The 21,551-nt window shown below is 50.7% G+C and overlaps 1 protein-coding gene across 1 annotated transcript in view; it reads left to right on the top strand.

Moving 5' to 3' along the window:
• The window catches only part of LOC133349569 (complement C3), a 217,451-nt gene that overhangs the window by 58,973 nt on the left and 136,927 nt on the right, over window positions 1-21,551 (top strand). Inside the window, exon 11 of the mRNA XM_061563138.1 lies at window positions 12,709-12,873. Coding sequence (XP_061419122.1) covers window positions 12,709-12,873 — 165 coding nt within the window. The remainder of the gene's footprint in view (window positions 1-12,708; window positions 12,874-21,551) is intronic.

Genomic DNA, 21,551 nt, shown 5'->3' on the forward strand with positions numbered 1-21,551 from the left:
CAGCTTAAACGACCGCCAGACGCTGTGCCAACTACTACTGGGTAAAACTCAGCAGTAGGATCCAATTCGCCTCTGACACTGGCAATATCCGTGCCATGTATGAAGGCATCAAGACAGCCTTTGATCAAAACATCAGAAGACTGTCCCCCTTAAATCCAGCACAGGGGCCATCATCACTGATAAACAAGAACAAATGGCCAGGTGGGTAGAACACTACTCAGAGCTCTACTCACGAGACAACGGTGTGTCAGAAGCTGCCCTTGCTGCTGTAAAGCGCTTATCAATCATACACGAACTGGACAATGTTCCAACCTTGAAGGAACTGGACAACGCCATCAACTCACTAGCCAGTGGCAAGTCCCCGGGACAGGACGGCATCACACCTGAGGTACTGAAATGTGTGAAACCTGCCGTCCTCACAAAACTCCATTAACGTATCTGCCAGTGCTGGGAAGAAGGAGCAATTTCTCAAGACATGAGAGACTCCAACATGATCACCCTATATAAAAAACAAGGGTGACTGTGGGGACTGCAATAACTACTGTGGCATCTCCCTGCTGAGCATCATGGGGAAAACCTTTGCCCGTGTGGTCCTCAGCAGGTTACAGATACTAGCTGAGAGGACGTATCCTGAGGCTCAGTGTGGCTTCAGAGCAGGAAGGTCCACAATTAACATGCTCTTCTCCGTATGTCAGCTACAGGAGAAATGTCGAGAACAGAGAATGCCCCTGTACTTGGCATTCATTGATCTTACAAAAGCCTTTGACCTCATCAGTAGGGGAGGCCTCTTCAAACTCCTCAAAGTGATCATCTGCCCACCGAAGCTGCTGGCAGTCATCTCCTCTTTCCATGACAAATAAAAGGAACAATACAGCAGAGCGGCACCACCTCAGAGGAATTTCCCATACTCAGCGGTGTAAAGCAGGGGTGCATGCTTGCCCCAACACTGTTTGAAATCTTTTTCTCACTTATGCTCACACATGCCTTTGGGACAGCAGAAGAGGGAGTTTTTCTCCATACAAGATCTGATGGCAAAATCTTCAATCTTGGCCGTCTCAGATCCAAAACCAAAGTCCGCAAAGTCATCATCAGAGAACTTCTATTTGCTGATTATGCCGCGCTGACAGCTCACACAGAACAAGGTCTGCAGACACTCATCGGCCACCTTGACAATGCATGCAACATCTTTGGCCTGACAATCAGTCTGAAAAAGACCAATGTCATGGGCCAGGATGTCAGAGACACCCCTTCCATGAACATTTGCAGCTACACCCTGGAATTCGTTCAGGACTTCACCTACTTGGGTTCCACCATCACCTGCAATTTGTCCCTTGTCACAGAGATTGACAAGCGCATTGGGAAGGCGTCCACAGCTATGTTCAGGTTGACCAAAAGAGTGTGGGAGAACAAATCTCTTACACTCAACACCAAAGTACAGGTGTATCGGGCCTGCATCCTTAGCACCCTCCTCTATAGGTCTGAGTCCTGGACAACATACGCCCATCAAGAACATCGACTAAACACATTCCACCTCTGATGTCTCAGGCGCATCCTCGGTATCAGATGGCAAGATCGCATTCCCAACACCTCAGTCCTCAACTTGGCCAACATTCCCAGCATGTACTTTCTACTCAGTCATAGGCGCCTGAAATGGCTTGGTCACATGCGCCGCATGCAGGGTAGCAAAATACCCAAAGATGTCTTGTACGGCGAGCTGGCATCAGGCACACAGGTCACTGGTCGCCCAGTCCTGTGCTTCAAAGATGTCTGTTAACGGGACATCAAGAGCTGCGACATCAACCCAAATGACTGGGAGAAAACTGCCAGCGACCGACTCAGCTGGCAGCAGGCTGTGAAAACAGGCCTCAGGAGAGGCGAGGAGAAAAGACAGTGCTTCGCAGACCAAGAGGGAGTGACGTACAGAAAAAGCAACAAACACCTCTGGAGCTGCCACCGCATTCACTTGCAATTACTGTGGCAAGGATTGCCACTCAAGGATTGGCCTACTAAGTCATTCTAGGCGCTGCAAAACCTACAACTGACCTCGTAAGGTGCAAAATAATTGTCTCTCAAGACACACAGTCCTATGGATTTATTATGAATTACCACCACGTTACTAACAATACTTTACAATGAATTATAATAAATGATCCCTGAATTACAAATACTTAATTGTACACTAACTATTATTAAATTTTATTATTAATGATTTATAAATTAACAATGAATAATTAAGTATCAATACATTCATACTCTTAGTTCTTTCGGTAAAGTCACGTAGGTGAAAAATGAAATAAAAACTAATAAAAATAAAACAATAAAATCACGACGTTTCGGAGGCAACACAAATCTCCGTCATCAGGTGGGACCGTCACAGCCAGATTTGCTGCATCATCTTGATGCAGCAAATCTGGCTGCGATGGTCACCCATTACCAATTTGACGGAGACTTGTGTTGCCTCAGAAACGTCGTGATTTTATTGTTTTATTTTTATTAATTTTATTTTCATTTTTTACCTACGTGACTTTACCGAAAGAACTAAGAGTATGAATCCTTGCAGTCACGAAAGCTTCAAATCTAGTATCAATACATTATCAAATTCGTACCATTAAAATAGCTAACTACTTTTATTAAATGATTTCTAACACATAGGATTAAGAGTGGATTCCTCTCACATGTAAGCACGCATGCAGTGGCTGATAACGCCTTGATTTACAGAGCAAGCACTGCTCTGCTGTGTAAATCAAACTTGCTCGATCTTCATGGCACAACGAACCAACGTATCACTCTGGGCCCGGTTGGGTGAGAATGTAGTGCAGCTGAGAGATGATTGACAATCCCGTACTCATCATTATCTTGTTAAGAACAAATAAATCAAGTGGCACTGCCCAAAACGTAACAAGAATGTGGCCAAATGCATGCGTGTATTTTGTCTGTCTCCGTGTCCGTGTGAGTGCCTCTGTCTCTTTGTGTGTCTCCGTATTGCTTTGTCTGCGTGTGTCTCCGTGTCTCTGTGTGTATCTCCGTTTCTAAGTGTGTGTCGCTGTTTCTGTATGTCTATATACCCAACTTGCGCATGTGTGGCTGAGGGATGGTGGCTGATGGTTGTCGTCAGGGGTACCTTTACCGCCTTCGGCTTTGTCTAACCAAAGACTGACTCCAAGGTGGGGTGGGGACGGGGGGGGGGGTGGAGCTCGTTTCCCTGAGTACAGGACCCATGGACAAGTTGCTACCAGCTTGGGTCAGCTGGACCAAGAGCTAGTCAGAGATCACGCCTTTTCAGTTGACAGCCCAATTCAGGAAGTCACCCATCACCAATTTGACAATACCACAATAAAGTTGATGCCCCGTGGGTGGTGGTGCCCCATTATTCAGAAAGTTAAGATTACCACACTTCCAGCACATATTTGCACATGCCAGAAGCAGATAATATTAATTCCCACGGGAACAAATATTAATACAAAATATTAATTCCCCCTATTGTTGAATGTGTGCACCCTCTTTTTGGCAACAAAGGCATATTTATATACATATGTAGGACTCGTACTGACGCGACAGCTTCTTTGTCTTTCTTGGTTCTTTATTAACTCATATAGTTCCACATCTCCATCGACATCACTCAATGTCCCTCCGTACACTTCAACTCACAACTCCCCATCAACATCACTCTATGTCCCTCCGTTCGCTCGCTCCGCTGGCTTCGCTCGCTCTCCTTCTGCTCCTCCAGCGATCCTCCTCTCTGCTCTCTCTACCAAGGTCCGTTACTTTGCTGCTATCCTACGCTGTACTCGCTCCATCCATTGCTACTCTATACTGTATCCTCTCTGTCCACTGCTACCGTACACTGTATTCTCTCTGTCCACTGCTACCTTATACTGCACTCTTTCTATCCATTGCTACCCTATGCTATACTCACTCTACCCGCTGCTCCGTCTCTCCATCCGTTCGTCACTGGTCCCAGGCACCAACTCCCGTTTCGCTCCACGCTCTCCGCCTTTATCCCTGAACCAATTCCCCTTAATTAATTGGGTCCTCCCCCGCTTCGCCACTCGCCCCCAGCCCCCAGTGCCACGTGGTGTTGTTGTTGTAGACACAGCAGCGCCAATTCCAGACGCCAATACCTCTCGTCCAATCACCGGGCTGCGTCCTCAATTACCCCCGGCCACCTGCAGCCCCCCCTTAACTATCGCACCCCTAACAGACGTTCCTAATTGTGTATCAATAGGCGGCACGTTTTCACTTCCGTACATAAGGAAAAATGGTGAAAATCCTCTGGAAGCGTGCGAGCCATCTTATAAGCTGCGAGTATGCTCGGCACGTGTAAATCCCAATCGGAATGTTTGGCATTCACAGTCTGGCAGAGCATGACAGTCAAGGTTCGATTCAGATGCTCGATCATCCCATCAGTCTGAGGGTGGTACAACGACATCCTGATTTTCTTTGTGCCAAAAGCGTCACAAACGTTGCGTAGCAATTTAGAAGAGAAATTTCGACCTTGGTCCATAAGCAGTTGTTCCGGAGCACCCTTGTCCATAACATAGCCATTTAAAAATGCATCAGCGAAGGAGGTCGCCAATTGGTCAGGCAAAGGCCAAGCCATCGGCCACCAAGAGAAATATTCCACTCTCACCAAAAGGTATTTGTTCCCCTGGGAGTGATCGGAAAGGGGCCCGGGACGTCGAGTGCCACCAAATAATTGATGCGCATGACCAAAATAGATTGCAGCGGTGGAAGGCACCTCAGGCACGGTGGTTTCCGCCGAATGCACTCATGGCAGGAACGAATAAGTTTAGAGACATCGGCCGTCATACCGGTCCAATAATAATCCCGTTGCAACGTCAGCAAGGATTTCTGATCATCAAGGTGCAACAACTTTTCACCATGCAACACGCGAACCAAGCCGTCATGGAAAGCAACGGGAACCACAATCCGCCATCGGTCCACTATATCATCCCTCCACATCAAAATGCCATCATGAAAAGCCAATCGACCTCCTTCCACTGACACAGAAAACTCATGCACATGTTCTGCCTGACTTGGCAAAGTCCCTAAGGAGTCATCCAGCAGCTGCTTGCGCACTCAGATGGAGCGCGGTAGCTGCAATACGTTGTCGGCTAGCACATCCTCACTATGCAAGGGCGAATCGTTCACCGCGGACATGACGGTTCTCGGTCGCGATGCGACAGGCGAGCAACTACTCATCCCGAGTCACATGCGGCAGTCATGACAGCGCATCCGCGTTGCAATGCCGGGAACCCTTACGATAAATAACATCGAACAAAAACTCCTGTAATATCTCGAGCCAACGAGACAGCTGGCCGGCTGGCTGATCAACCTTCAATGAGTATTGGAGATCCGCATTATCAGTGCAGACAATGAATTTCCTGCCATAAAGGTAAGGCCTGTACTGTCGCACAAAATGAACAATTGCCAAAAGTTCCCTCCTAGTGACGCAATAACGACTTTCCGCAGGGGACAGGACATGGCTGCCGTACGTGACCACCTTTTTCACACTATTTTTTCGATTCAGATAAGATGGTGCCAAAGCCCGTATCGCTGGCATCGGAGTCGAGGATAAACGGCAATGAAAAATCATGATATTGGAGCGTAGGCGCATTGGACAAGCGAGCGCGAAGTGCCACAAACACCGCTTCCTCATCAGGACCCCATTTGAATCTTAGATATTTGGCAGTCAGCGCGTGCAAGGGCTTAGCGACCATAGCAAAATTCGGCACAAACCGCCGGAAATATGACGGCGAAGCCAACAAAACTGCGTACATCACCAATACACGTCGGGGTAGGCCAGTCACGAACACAAGCAGTTTTCGTCGGATCCGTGACGATTCTGTTGAAACTAACCACATTACCCAAATAACATACCGAATTTTGCAGTAAATTACATTTTTTCGGTTTAAATTTCAGGTTAGCAAAAGACATCCTCTGAAAAACGGAGCACAGACATATGAGGTATACGACTAAACACAATCACATCATCTAAATAAATAAGGCACGTGTCCCACTGCAAGCCAGTCAACACAAGCTCCATCAACCGTTGGAAGGTAGCTAGAGCCGAATTCAAGCCCATTGGAAGGCAATTAAACTGAAAGAGTCCCCGAGGCATGCGTAAGGCGTTTGTTGGCTTCGATTAGTCATCCAGGGGTAGTTACCAAAATCCGGAAGACAAATCGAGAGTGGAGAAATACCGCACCCAGGACAATGCATCAAGGGAGTCATCCGTACGTGAGAGCGGATACGCTTCGGCCACCGAAACTTTATTCAATTTGTGAAAATCGACGCAAAATCTGAGGTTCCCGTCTTTATTTTTAACAAGCACAGCCGGCGCGCCCCAAGGAATATTAGATGACGAACAACATGTCACTGACAGTGCACTGCACGCGTTTCTTCTCCCCTGTGCTCAATCGGTGCGAATTTTGACGAATAGGGCTGGCCTCACCCTTATTAATGTGGTGAGACAAAAGGGACATGCGTCCCAAATCGAAATCGTTTTTTCTGCAGACGTCCAAAAATCACGCAAAAGCGCACGCAACTTATTCCGTTGTTCGGAAGACAATGTTGAATTTTCCCGACATAACTCCACAATCCATCTATCGTCCGAACCAGGGGAAGAATGAGTCGCCCCTACAAATCGACGCAGCTCAACCTCAATCGCATTCCATTAAGGCGGTGGTGGCATGAGCCAAACACAACCTCATCTGGACCCCCGTTAAGAACCTGCAGAAATGGGGCCTGTTCGGAACGAATGATTGTCTGCACGCCGACAGCTGCCGAATTATCGCACCCACACCTTTCATGATAACGCAGCAGCACCAACATTTGGGAACCCGGCGGAATCTCAACTGTGACATCGACCAGTACCTGCACAATGGCGCACCGAGGTGAACGTCCCAGCGGCGATGGTAGAAAAAACTATTTACGACCCAAGGGCATTTACAAACAGCCCTGATCCACTATGATTTTTACAGGCATCCTCCCAAGGAAATCAGTACCCAACAAGCATGGTACGGCCTGGAAATCAGAACCGGCCCCGACGCGATGACATCCCCGATCACAATGTGAGCATCCACCAGACCGTATGATGCCCATGCTACCCCCATTAACAGCAACACAAGCGTCAAAGGCCGGATGAACATGCGAGACAGGAATCAATAGTAACTGAAAGATCACGTCAAAAATGATTGTAGCGGAAGCCCCCGTGTCCACTAAGACGCAACCATCTACGCCCTGAATGGATCCAGGCACCGCCGAGGATCCCGCAGCCACTGCGACCACGCGACGTGCCAATTTTTTCCATTGGGTCACCGAAACAGGCCAACCAGGCCCCGAACGCAGAACCTCAACCCCGAATCGCGATGTGAACAACTGTGCCCCGTGTTATGAGATGTCTGAGGTGGTGAATTTGGCTGGGATGTCCGACGTGTACCGACTCGCCTGTGAGGGACAATGTTGATCCGTCGGAGTAGCAGCAGGAGCCGGAGCAGCAGGCGGAGTCGACGAATGAGGGCGACCCCGGCAATTCCTCGTGAAGTGGCCCAACTGGCCACACCTGAAGCAGGTCATGGGTGGCCACCAAGCACCCCTGTCCTCACGCTGATGTGGACTGCTGAACCTTTGGCACCGTGAAGGGTCATCCCGCCTCCGATCTCAAAGAGGCACCGCAGCGGCGAGATCACCCTCAGAAGCCCCGTCCTCTGGAAGAATATCCACCACTTTAGTCGGCGACCAACCGTTGGGCTCCCCGTCCTGACTCGGGTCGCCCGTCCACGCAACCATCTGAGACCACCGCTGCAGGCTCTCATGTGCATGAAGACACCTGGTGGCCCACCGGGAAGTCTCCACATCGTGCCCACAAGTGGGTAAAACCACCTCCATGTCCCTCGCCAAAGCCAACATGCGTTCCATGACCAATGCATCAAGGGCCTCTTGCTTAACATCGGAGTAGGCGGCCACAGTCAGCACCATCAGGGCACTTCGGTAAGCATAAACTTTCGTCGAGTGTCGGAAGGTGGTTCGTAGACCCCAGCCATATCGGCAAACACGCTTTGTAACATCTTCTTCTCAGAGAGAATCGACCTGAACACCGCGAGAGCGTCGTCATCCAAGACGGTCGGCAAAGCGACCAACGCCTCCTCCTCCGACCACTGCACAGACCGGAACGCCACCTGAAATCTCCAAGTGAAGGTGCTCCAATCGCCGCCAGCAGCGACAAATTCCTTGACGTGCGTAAGCCGTCGGGTGCGCTCGGCCCCATTTCGTCCAGCAGGAGCAGCAGCCCCCGCAGTTAGCTCACCACGCTGCTTCCCCGAAATGGCGGGGCTCCGACCGCGCCCCAGCCATGCCGCCCAAGATGGCGGCATCCTGCCGCGGGGTCTCCATAGCATGCGTAATGGCGGACGCCTCCCCAGCGCCCACAACGGCGGCCGTCGTTTCCGCAGGGGGACCCTCTGAGGCTCCAGACCCGAGCCTCTGCATGTCACCCCTCAGCAATACCTCCTACGGGCACCCCGACAACATAGGCAACGAGCAACACCAGCTGAAGAAGCACCTTCCACAACAACTGTTGACTGGCGTCTTTTCTTTATTTATAGAATCTCTGCACGACACCGCACTCTCTCTCCGAGTAATTTCCTTCTCTCTCTCTCTCTCTACTCCGTTGACGAGCCATTCTCTATCCACCGTCGAGCATGCCCCCCTCTCTTTCCGATCCTGCCGCTGGCTGGCGGCGTGCCGGGAGAAGAGTCTGCTTCGTTGCGAGTTCGCCACATGGTCGCCGGCGAGGAGAGGTTGAGCGGTGATGCATTCTTGACCCGAGGCTTCCCACACCAACCTAGATTCCTCTCCTGCATCCCCTTATATCCCTCTCGGTGGAGAAAGCTCCACCCTCAGCCACGCCCCCTCGTGGAACCCTCTGGACGGTTCCCATATATTCTCTGGAACTCCGCCCATTACCTTTGGGCCAGATGGGATCCCCGCTTCGGATTGGCTACCAGTTGCCCCCAGGTGGCGCTTGCTCATTACACAAATGCAAGCAATTGAGGAAAATAATTTACACAAGAATCCCCCTGTTATATGTTCATGATCAGAATATAGATTTATACTGAATGAGGAATCTGATGAGCTATAAAGCTATTTCACAGACGTCTAGTAGGGGCGGGTAAGAACAGTACAATAACAAACAATACAAAAACAAGTGCAAAGTACAGTAAAGGCAAACAAATCACCAAAAAACATAGAAATAAAACAAAGACAACCCCATCCTACCAGGAAAAGCCCACTGACCTATTATTTTTCAGAAGCGACCTGGCCACAAATGATAGCTCAACAAAGTGACTTATGAGGTGGAAATTTATAACAGAAAAATAATCTAAATCTCAATGCATGTTTTTTAAATGTGGAGGGGCAAACCTGGAGGACCCAGAGAAAAAACCCACGTGATCATGGGAAGAACATGCACACTCCAAATATTTAAGTTGCCGCATTGTGCATTATTTCCTATATACAGTGCAGGAAAAAAGTATTTGATCCCCTGCTGATTTTGTACGTTTGCCCACTGACAAAGAAATGATCAGTCTATAATTTTAATGGGAGGTTTATTTGAACAGTGACAAACAGAATAACAACAACAAAATCCAGAAAAACGCTTGTCAAAAATGTTATAAATTGATTTGCATTTTAGTGAGGGAAATAAGTATTTGACCCCCTCTCAATAAGAAAGATTTCTGGCTTCCAAGTGTATTTTATACAGGTAACGAGTTGAGATTAGGAGCACACTCTTAAAGGGAGTGCTCCTAATCTCAGCTTGTTACCTGTATAAAAGACACCTGTTCACAGAAGCAATCAATCAATACATCAGATTCCAAACTCTCCACCATGGCCAAGACCAAAGAGCTCTCCAAGGATGTCAGGGACAAGATTGTAGACCTACACAAGGCTGGAATGGGCTACAAGACCATCGCCAAGCAGCTTGGTGAGAAGGTGACAACAGTTGGTGCGATTATTGGCAAATGGAAGAAACACAATCTCCCTCGGCCTGGGGTTCCATGCAAGATCTCACCTCGTGGAGTTGCAATGATCATGAGAACGGTGAGAAATCAGCCCAGAACTACACGGGAGGATCTTGTCAATGATCTCAAGGCAGCTGGGACCATAGTCACCAAGAAACCAGTTGGTAACACACTACGCCGTGAAGGACTGAAATCCTGCAGCGCCCGCAAGGTCCCCCTGCTCAAGAAAGCGCATATACATGTCCGTCTGAAGTTTGTCAATGAACATCTGAATGATTCAGAGGACAACTGGGTGAAAGTGTTGTGGTCAGATGAGACCAAAATGGAGCTCTTTGGCATCAACTCAACTCGCCGTGTTTGGAGGAGGAGGAATGCTGCCTATGACCCCAAGAACACCATCCCCTAGGTAAAACATCAAAATTAATAAAATAATAAAATAAAAATAAAGATCACGACGTTTCGGAGGCAACACAAGTCTCCGTCATCAGGTGGGACAGTCACAGCCAGATCAGCTGCATCAAGTGAGGCAATGATTCAAGATGTAATCCCTTAGAAGCGAGTTGAGGGGGGAGGAGAGGGGGAGGGGCTCATCAGAATGTGGTAGCCAATGAATGGAAAGTATCGGGAGAGAAGGGCGACGGCGTGGAAGCTATTGTGCGCAAGCGACACACTGCTGCCCACGCCAACGCATTGGATAGAGATGGGGGAGGGGGGAGGTCTGATACACATGAGAAAAGAAAGAAAATGCGTATGTTTATACCAATGCTGGCTGAACAATGAAGAGATTACTGTTAAACACTGGGGATGTTAACACTCGGTAAAGTAAAGTAAACTAGTGCCTGTCAGATAAGATGGTCAAAAAAGTGTAATTAAGTCTTTTTTGCGTGGTTAATAACATCTTTCCAATGATTACTAAGTTTGTACCCATCATCACGGTTGAAATTATGTCTGTGTTTGTATATTTGTATGGCTTCGTGTACAAACCTTAGATGGTAGCCAGGAGGTTTGCAGAGAACCTTGGTCTCGGAAAAGACAATTTCATGAGAGCCCACTAAGTTGTAGCAATGATCGGCAATGGCCGAAGAATCAGTTCTGCCGTGTTTCAGATCTGACTTGTGCTCGCGGACACGGTCAGCAACATGACGTTTCGTTTCTCCAATGTAGCAATCACCACAAATGCAACTCAATTTGTAGACTCCAGGATACTGTAAATCAGGAACAGCATCCTTCACAGATGGAATCAGATCACGGATTTTATGCACTGTACTGAATCGGACTTGGATCTTAACTCGCTTCTAAGGGATTACATCTTGAATCATTGCCTCACTTGATGCAGCTGATCTGGCTGTGACTGTCCCACCTGATGACGGAGACTTGTGTTGCCTCCGAAACGTCGTGATCTTTATTTTTATTTTATTATTTTATTAATTTTGATGTTTTACCTACGTGACTTTACCGAAAACACCTAAGAATATGATTCCTTGCAGTCACGAACGCTTCAAGTCTAGAATTAACACCATCCCCACCGTCAAACATGGAGGTGGAAACATTATGCTTTGGGGGTGTTTTTCTGCTAAGGGGACAGGACAACTTCACCGCATCAAAGGGACGATGGACGGGGCCATGTACCGTCAAATCTTCGGTGAGAACCTTCTTCCCTCAGCCAGGGCATTGAAAATGGGTCGTGGATGGGTATTCCAGCATGACAATGACCCATAACACACGGCCAAGGCAACAAAGGAGTGGCTCAAGAAGAAGCACATTAAGGTCCTGGAGTGGCCTAGCCAGTCTCCAGACCTTAATCCCATAGAAAATCTGTGGAGGGAGCTGAAGGTTCGAGTTTCCAAACGTAAGCCTCGAAACCTTAATGACTTGGAGAAGATCTGCAAAGAGGAGTGGGACATAATCCCTCCTGAGATGTGTGCAAACCTGGTGGCCAACTATAAGAAACGTCTGACCTCTGTGATTGCCAACAAGGGTTTTGCCACCAAGTACTAAGTCATGTTTTGCAGAGGGGTCAAATACTTATTTCCCTCATTAAAATGCTAATCAATTTATAACATTTTTGACATGCGTTTTTCTGGATTTTTTTGGTGTTATTCTGTCTCTCACGGTTCAAGTAAACCTACCATTAAAATTATAGACTAATCATTTCTTTGTCAGTGGGCAAACGTACAAAATCAGCAGGGGATCAAATACTTTTTCCCTCACTCTACGTTGCTGCTGTGTGAATGGAAAACCGAAGTATCTTTGGATAATAAACATATCTTTGGATAAAAAAATATATAAAAACAAGTCTAAGCTTTAAAAATATATGTGCGGGTTCATAATAGATCCTTAAGGTTAGGCTGTGTAATAATTTGACCAATTTTACTCCTAAGAGCATGCTCGGATTTGTCCGACCCTTAGTTTGAGCTTCGTTTATGTCCAGGAGATGGTGAGGGCAAGCGAGTCACGTGCGGAATAGGGGGAGGGTAAGTTCAAGTCGGCTCTAGGACATTCTGGAAGGGTCAGGTTGGGGTTTAGAAACAGAGGTGCACGAGGGGATGAGTGGGAAGATCGGAATTGCTAGATTGATGTTTGCATCGTATAATCGTGAGAGGTGGCGGGGGTTTGTGGAGGCCTGCGTCCAGCAGGCTGATAATGATGTTGTACCCCTCAATAATTTTCTGCTTCCCATACACAGGTGGAGGTTCGGAATGCTGATGGTTCACCCTCGAAAGAGGTGGACGTTGTTGCTAAAGTGCAAGTAGGTTCAGCCACCATTAATCCTCAGAAGATGCGCACAGACTCCAACGGGTTGACCTCATTCACTGTGACACCACCAAATGTTAACCAACTGACAGTCACGGTGAGTTTCATTGTTATGGGTGTAAAAAGGTAGTTTCAGCAGGTACATACAGTTGTAGTAAGTATATATATGGAGGCTTGACGACAGGATCGGAGGCACACTTATTTATTACACCAACACAGTTGTACAGGTCACTTGGCTACAGGGATTCTCGACAGCTAACCCCTCTAACCTATACCAATTCCTCCACTACGGGACTAGGGGAGGCTATCTGTCCCAGCTTGGTTAAGCTGGGATCCCGGCTCCCTGAGTCACCAGACCAGCTTCGTCTGGGCTCTCGGGGCCACGCCACCGGCTTGCCCTGGTCGGCCCTTATAAGGACGGCGAGCCAGGGGAGCTCTGGGGCCTACACTAGCTGGTCTTCCGTCTTCTCTGGTTAAAGCTGAGTCCCGACCTCGAGCCCTCGAGCTCATCACCTTTTATAGGACTCGCCCCCGAGGGGGGGCCCGTGGGGGATACACATGCGGACGTCGGTGCTAGCGCCACCCTTGTGTACGGCCGTAACCTCGCCCCTTGTGTTTGTTGGCCATCCGTGGCCATGCATAATCACACCTCAACATTCGTAGCCATGCGCAATTACACCTCTACATCACCCCCCCCTGTACAGCTCGCAGCCGTCCCTGGCTGCAAAAAAAATCAGAATAAAGGTGCATCCCTCACAAAAACCCCGTGTGTGTGCCTCGCGTAATTTTTAACAAGAACAAGAGAACCTTAACAAGAACAACAACAGGAAGAGAGAGAGAGAGAGAGAGAAAAAAAATAACCCGACGCACCCCCCCCGAATAAATACCCCAAAACCAACATATATACACACACTCCGGACGCCACCCCTCCCATTGTCCGCAAGGCCCCCCAACGGCCGACCTCACAATAGTCTGCGCGTTTTGGCGCGCGTCCGCGCGGCGGGCCCGTCACAAGGGCCCGTCCTGGCACGCTCAGTGACGGTTGTTGACGGTCCGGGTGCAAGAGAGTCAGGCGTCGCTGCCGAGTGACCCCCGACCCCTCCGGGAGGGGTTGGTGGGTGTGGACCCGTCACTCCTGTTTCACCTGGGGACGGAACAGTTGGCGTCAGGTTAGGCGAGTGCAGCGACGACGGGGAGTCGGCGACACCCTCACACGTTTGGCCATGCGTGTGTGTGTGTGAACCACGGGGCGGCGCGACAAATGGTTTTAACCTTGAGGGGTGCACATACCACCGGCGCCTCCCCCATTTGACGCGAACACATTGCGGCCGCAAAACCTGCACGACCTCCACTGGCCCCCGCCACGGCCGTACCAATTTCGACGAGGTTGCCAGCGGCACCTGAGGACAGTGCAACCACGCCCTGTCCCCTGGTTCCCATTTGACCACCTGCACCCGCCCCAACCGAAGCCTCTCGTTCGCCTTCTGGCGGAGTTCAGAATTTTGCACGGCCGCTTCCCGCGCCTCAGACAATTTAGCGATGTTAAATTTAATGTGTTCGGACAAATTAGACTTCGCCGGGAGCGCCGAGAGCTTCAGCTGGGTCGCCACAGGGGGGTTAACTTCGCGCCCATACATTAAAAAGAAAGGGGAAAATCCGGTGGCCGCATGAGGAGCCATTCTGTAGGCCTGCAACACACCGGCTATGCGGAGGTCCCAATCCGTCTGGGATACCGACACCTGCTGGGACAGCATGGACGTGATGGTCCGATGCAGCCGTTCCACCATCCCGTCAGTTTGTGGGTGATACGGAGAGGTCCGAACCTTCTCCGTACCCAAGAGGTCGCACACCTCACGTAGGAGTTTACCAGAAAAATTCCTACCCTGGTCAGTAAGCAGCCGTTCCGGAGCACCTTTGTCGAGGACATAGCCCTGGACAAAGGCCTCCGCGATGGCTGCTGCCGACTGGTTCGCCAGGGGCCAGGCCATAGGCCATCTCGTGAAGTATTCAACCCCCGTTAGTAAATACCTATTGCCCCTGGGCGTAGCGGGAAATGGCCCAAGTATGTCCAGAGCGACGAGCTCGTTAACCCGGGAAACTTTTATGGACTGCAGCGGAGGGTTGGACCCCCTCGCAGGCGGCTTCCTCTGCGCGCATTGCGTGCATGACCCCAAGAGATCCCCCACGTCCTTTTCCATGCCCGGCCAGAAGAAATCCAGCTGGAGCGTGGCAAAGGTCTTGTGAACCCCCAAGTGCAGAAGCCGCTCATGAACAGCCCATACCACCTTACCCCTTAAAGCAGCAGGCACCACAAGCCGCTGGCGCCGGGTTTTTCCATCCCAGTGCATCAAAAGACCCTGGAACAACCCCCACGAGTCAACGTTTTCCACCCCCTGACCAGCCCCCCCGACGCGACGGCGCAAAGCGAGGAGGGAGGTGTCCTCCATTTGGAGGCGTCCCCATTCCGCGACCGGCAACCCCAGCAACGAATCCCTCCCTTCTTGCTCGATAGGACCCGAAGCCGAAGGTGCATCGGTAGCGGCCACGAGGACCGAATCGGTGGTGACGTTCGGGGGCCTACAACGCCCCGAACCCAACAGGCACGCGCACTCCGAAGTGGGTGGCAATCGTGACAGGGCGTCAGCGTTCGTGTGGCGGACACCCTTACGATATGTGGTGACAAAGTCATAGTCTTGGAGGATCTCCAACCATCGAGACAACTGGCCCGATGGTTGTTGAACCCGCAGGGCGTACTGTAGGGCCGCATGATCTGTACGGACGGTGAACCGCCGACCGTACAGATACGGGCGGTACTGCTGAATGAAATAAACAATGGCCAATAATTCCCGACGGGTAACGCAGTACCGCTGTTCGGCTGGAGACAGTACCCGACTACCGTAAGCCACCACATGCTCTACGCCCCCGATGAGCTGGGACAGCACACCCCCGATGCCCGTGTTACTTGCGTCAGTATCGAGCAAGAAGGGTTGTGAAAAATCCGGGTAATTCAACGGCGGAGCTCCCACCAAAGCATTTCTGAGGGCGCGAAAAGCAGCCTCCTCCTCCGGCCCCCAATGAAACCTGACTCCCTTGGACGTCAAGGCATGCAATGGTTTCGCAATCGTAGCGAAGTCAGCCACAAATCGCCGATAATACGACGCGAACCCAATGAAACTCCTGACCTCTCCCACAGAGGTGGGAGTCGGCCAGGAGCTGACGCATTCCGTTTTGGCGGGATCAGTGGATATCCCCGAGCGCCCAACAATGTGACCCAAATATCGCACCGATTCGCGGAGTAAATGGCACTTCTGTGGTTTAAATTTCAAATTGGCAGCCCGCATTTTGAGAAAAACAGCACGCAACCTCTGGAGGTGTTCCTCGAAGGATTTGCTAAAGACGATGACATCGTCTAAGTAAATCAAACACGAATCCCATTGCAAACCTGCCAAGACCAATTCCATTAACCGCTGAAAAGTTGCCGGCGCAGAATGTAAACCCATCGGCAAACGGTTAAATTGGAAGAGGCCCTGCGGTGTACGAAAAGCAGTCTTAGGTTTCGATTCGTCATCCAGAGGAAGCTGCCAGAATCCAGATAGCAAATCAAGGGTGGAAAAGAATCGCGCACCGGCCAAGGCGTCGAGCGACTCATCCATCCGAGGAAGCGGGTACGCATCTGCCACAGAGATTTTGTTGAGACGCCGAAAGTCAACACAAAATCTCAGTGAGCCGTCGTGTTTTTTCACCAAAACGATCGGCGCGCCCCACGGGCTGGTGGAAGGGGAAATGATATCGGCGGCTAGCATGTCATCAACAGCCGATTTGACATGATCCTTTTCGGCGGGACTCAACCGAAAGGGATTTTGGCGGATCGGCGCGCTGTCACCCGTGTCAATATGGTGCCGCAGCAATTTTGTACAACCAATATCAAATTTGTGTTGACTAAAAACGTCAGCAAATTCGCTCAGGAGAACTCGCAGCTGCGCGCGCTGCGAGTCAGACAGGTCCACTGAACCCGCGCAAAGCGCATCCAGCCATCCGTCATCAGAGTCCGAATGCGGTCGCGACGGAGGATCGGTGGATACCTGACCCACGAGTGGTTCCTCATAGGGCACCGGCGTTGCGTGTGCAAGCACGGTCCCTTGAGGAACCACGGCCGTTCGCGATCCCACATTAAGGACTGCAATGAAGGGGTCCCCATCCCCTCTCACCATAGTCTGAGCCGCGAGCAAATCGGGTCCATTGACCCCGGCCCGAGATGGACCCAACAAGACCCCCCGATCCGCAACCCCTGCATCAAACGACCGACGCAACCTAAGAGGGACGAGCATCTGAGCCCCCGGAGGCACGCGCACAGTTTTTGTGACGAGCGCCTGCACGGTGGCAAACGCCCGACGCTCCGTGGTGGGGGAAGACAGAAATGTAACGCGTCGGCCCGATGGGAGCTCAATGCACCCTTGGTCAATAAGGATACGGATGGGCATTTTGGCCAGAAAATCCGTCCCCAACAGGCACGGAACCGCGAGTGAGGAGGAAACCAAAACAGGGCCGGATAATTTAATGTCCCCAATGCAGATAGTGGCGCGGATTTGGCCAATAATGCCCAGAGAGCCTCCGTTAGCGGCATAGCACGGCACGTCAACAGGGAGCAAGGGACGACTTTGAACGGGAAGGATGTTATAAATTAAATCAGATATAATGGTCGCCGATGCCCCTGTGTCAATTAAAATCCGCACCTCTACCCCATCAATGTGACCGACCACGACAGATGATCCCGCCGACGCAGCAACGACACGATGGGCGAGCTCCGACCACTGACCCGGTTGGAGCGCTCGCCGCATTACCGAACAATCGCGCGCGACGGACGGGGAATTTGGAGCCCTGTTTAGTTGAGCGCGTGAGTGTGTGTCGGATGTGTGCGTGGGCCAAACGTGTGAGGTGCCGCGACTCGCCGTATTTCTCTGCTGGAGCTTGGGAGGAGACGGCGTGGCGTCCTGACGAGGTGTTGCCCCGCGCTGACGGGGAGCCCGGCATCCAGACGCAACGTGGCCTTGCAGGCCACAGTTGTAGCAGCGTGTGAGCGCCCCAGATGACCTGGGCTGCTCCTGGCGGCTCGGTCCATTCCGAGCCTGCGGTGCCGCCGATCTCCATTCCCCTCGCCGCTCCACCCCGCAGACCTCCTCCGATGGGAGGGCGGTGGTCGCCATGGCATGGCCGGCCGCCCCCTTTGCCGCCTTCCGACGCAGGGACCGCAAGCCCCCGTGGATGTGGCGCGCGACCAGCAGGGACGACATCTCCGCGTCGTCCTGAGCCAGGACGTTGACGTCCAGCTCGTCAGCGAGTAGCAGCAGCTTCTCAGCCACCATGGCATCCACTCCTTCCTCGTCCATCCTTGGGAAAGCAGCCTTTGCCAGAGCCAGGAGAGCCGTCCGGAAGGCCAGGGGTGACTCGTTGGCGCCCCGACTCCGATCGTGGAACAGCTGCCTGCAGTCCGAAGGCGGCCCATAGACGGCTGACAGCAGCTGCAACGCCAGGTGTAGAGTGGCGCGCTTTTCCCTCGGCGCCGAGGTGAGGGTAGCCAGGGCGTCGTTGTCCAGCATCGCTGGCAGCGCGCGTAGAGCCTCGGCGTCCGACCAGTTCGCCATCTCTTGATGAGCGATGAACCGCCTCTTGAAGCCGCCCCAGTCTCCGTCAGCGCCGACAAATTCTTTAAGAGGCGGCAGACGCTGTTGTAAGGCGGCGTCCGTGGCCGCAGAACGCTCTCCGTCGCTCCCCGCCGATGATACAGTGTGGGCGGGCCGTGCACATGGCATCGCCGGTCGCTCTGATGTTGACGCGCCGGCCGGCGTTGATGATGTCACGGCTTGTGCTTGGCGCTCAGCAGACACGTGACGCGGGCCGGCCCCGCCCTCCGCTCGTACTGTAGAGATGGCGGGAAATTTGACCGCGAGCCGCGTCGGGGTGGCGGGAAACGTCGCCCCGCGCCGGCTGCCGTCGTCGACCCGCGCTGCTCCTCCAGCCCCCAGCCGCGTGATCTCCTCCAACGCGGCGGCCGCGGCGTAGAGCAGGTCCGCCAGGCAGGAGTGGGCCAGCCGGAGTCCCTCGGCCGACGCATCCCCCTCCTCCTGTCGTAGCGGCACGGGCGTACTCGGCCCCGGCTGCTCCGATTCAACCCCGGCCATCACTGGTGGAGAATCGGCCGCGGCGTCTTCCATCTCCGACTCCCTGGTACGTGTCGTCCCTCGTGTGTCCATCGTTGGACGTTTACTTCTGACCCCAGATGTAGTAAGTATATATATGGAGGCTTGACGACAGGATCGGAGGCACACTTATTTATTACACCAACACAGTTGTACAGGTCACTTGGCTACAGGGATTCTCGACAGCTAACCCCTCTAACCTATACCAATTCCTCCACTACGGGACTAGGGGAGGCTATCTGTCCCAGCTTGGTTAAGCTGGGATCCCGGCTCCCTGAGTCACCAGACCAGCTTCGTCTGGGCTCTCGGGGCCACGCCACCGGCTTGCCCTGGTCGGCCCTTATAAGGACGGCGAGCCAGGGGAGCTCTGGGGCCTACACTAGCTGGTCTTCCGTCTTCTCTGGTTAAAGCTGAGTCCCGACCTCGAGCCCTCGAGCTCATCACCTTTTATAGGACTCGCCCCCGAGGGGGGGCCCGTGGGGGATACACATGCGGACGTCGGTGCTAGCGCCACCCTTGTGTACGGCCGTAACCTCGCCCCTTGTGTTTGTTGGCCATCCGTGGCCATGCATAATCACACCTCAACATTCGTAGCCATGCGCAATTACACCTCTACACAGTGATACCCCCACTAGGCAGATCTCAGCTATGTCGTTGGACCAGGTTTGTCTCGAGGGCCTCCCATTTTCTCCAAGTCTGTTATTCTGAGTTGGTAGACCTTATGTGGATTGATCTGGCACCTGCTGAAGTGGCGTATTTATATACAGTAGATAATCGATTATCCCACAGCTTAAGGGGTTACCGGATTTTCAAAAAGGCCAGATCATCACATTATTAATTAAAATAGCTTGTTTTTTGCACATTATTGTATAACATGTTTTTAGGTGATAATTGGTTTTTTACCCTTCTATCTGGCAATAAAACTGACACCTTTTTGCAAGGAGTCATGTTTGCATAGACCACAATACCTGCAGTCATAATACAAACAAAAGAACATAACTCTGATAATGTGCACTATCCTTGAAGTTGATTGGTCCACACCCGAGACAGCTTTCCTTAGAGCCTAGTCTCACATGGGTTGGATCAGATGACGCCAAAAGGCGCACAACTCAAAGACAATGCACCATCAGAGTATGAGAGCTAGGGGCAAGCATCTACACTATGGGAACCTCATTTGCCAGTAAAAATATGATAATTGTTTTTTTACCCTTCTATCTGGCAACAAAACTGACACCTTTTTACAAGGAGTCATGTTTGCATAGACCGCAATACCTGCAGTCATAATACAAACAAAAGAACATAACTCTGATAATGTGCACTGTCCTTGAAGTTGATTGGTCCACACCCGAGACAGCTTTCCTTAGAGCCTAGTCTCCACATGGGTTGGACCAGATGACGCCAAAAGGCGCACAACTCAAAGACAATGCACCATCAGAGTATGAGAGCTCGGGCCAAGCATTTTGTTGCCAGATAGAAGGGTAAAAAACCAATTATCATATTTTTACTGGCAAATGAGGTTCCCATAGTGTAGATGCTTGCCCCGAGCTCTCATACTCTGATGGTGCATTGTCTTTGAGTTGTGCGCCTTTTGGCGTCATCTGGTCCAACCCATGTGAGACTAGGCTCTAAGGAAAGTTGTCTCGGGTGTGGACCAATCAACTTCAAGGACAGTGCACATTATCAGAGTTATGTTCTTTTGTTTGTATTATAATTGCAGGTATTGCGGTCTATGCAAACATGACTCCTTGTAAAAAGGTGTCAGTTTTGTTGCCAGATAGAAGGGTAAAAAACCAATTATCATATTTTTACTGGCAAATGAGGTTCCCATAATGTTTTTAGGTGATATGTATATGTTCTTTTTGCGATTTCAAATTTTTTTACGATGTAAAATTGGCATTAATAAACATACAAATAGACAAAAATAATATATATACTACTGTAAAACGTTACTTTATTTGCTGTTCCATACTTACCGCTTCAATCCTGAAGACTGTGTATGGGGTGATGTACGCACTCTCTTGTTTCAAGAACATGAGTTTGATGATCACTGGACTGATGCAGCCTTTAGACCGGTGATATCACCAACAGTCCAACTCACTGCAGGCTTTTCATCTTCTTTCAATACAAGTTGTTCCTCCACAAACTTAATGGTATATTATATAGTAATGTTTGCTGTCTTGACTTTGAAAATAAAAATGTAGCTGACTTAAAATAGTTTGTGTGGTCCTACCTGACAATGTCAGGCACCAAACTTTGAAAAAGCATAGACATAGAGATCCCACTGGCCATCATGAATTATCCACGTGAACATGATCAGTGTAGAAATAATCTCCATGTATCTCCACCATAATGCAAAGTTCACATTCTTTTAAGACGCAATGTTCAAAACTCACATATTTAGTGCTGGAAAGGGCGCAAAATAAATTATAAATAAAAAAGAACAATGCCTGTAGGAAGCAAGGGAACAATACCGCATTGTTTTCAGAAGTCATTGTTTGATAGTTCACGATATCATAGTCTTGCTGACCAATGTGAGGAGAGGTGGGATCCAGGATATGTTACAGTGCCTGAAAAGTCA

The sequence above is a fragment of the Lethenteron reissneri genome, chromosome 30, assembly GCF_015708825.2.
Source record: "Lethenteron reissneri isolate LAM-NWPU_2019-01 chromosome 30, ASM1570882v1, whole genome shotgun sequence".
Classification (NCBI taxonomy): Eukaryota; Metazoa; Chordata; class Hyperoartia; order Petromyzontiformes; family Petromyzontidae; genus Lethenteron; species Lethenteron reissneri.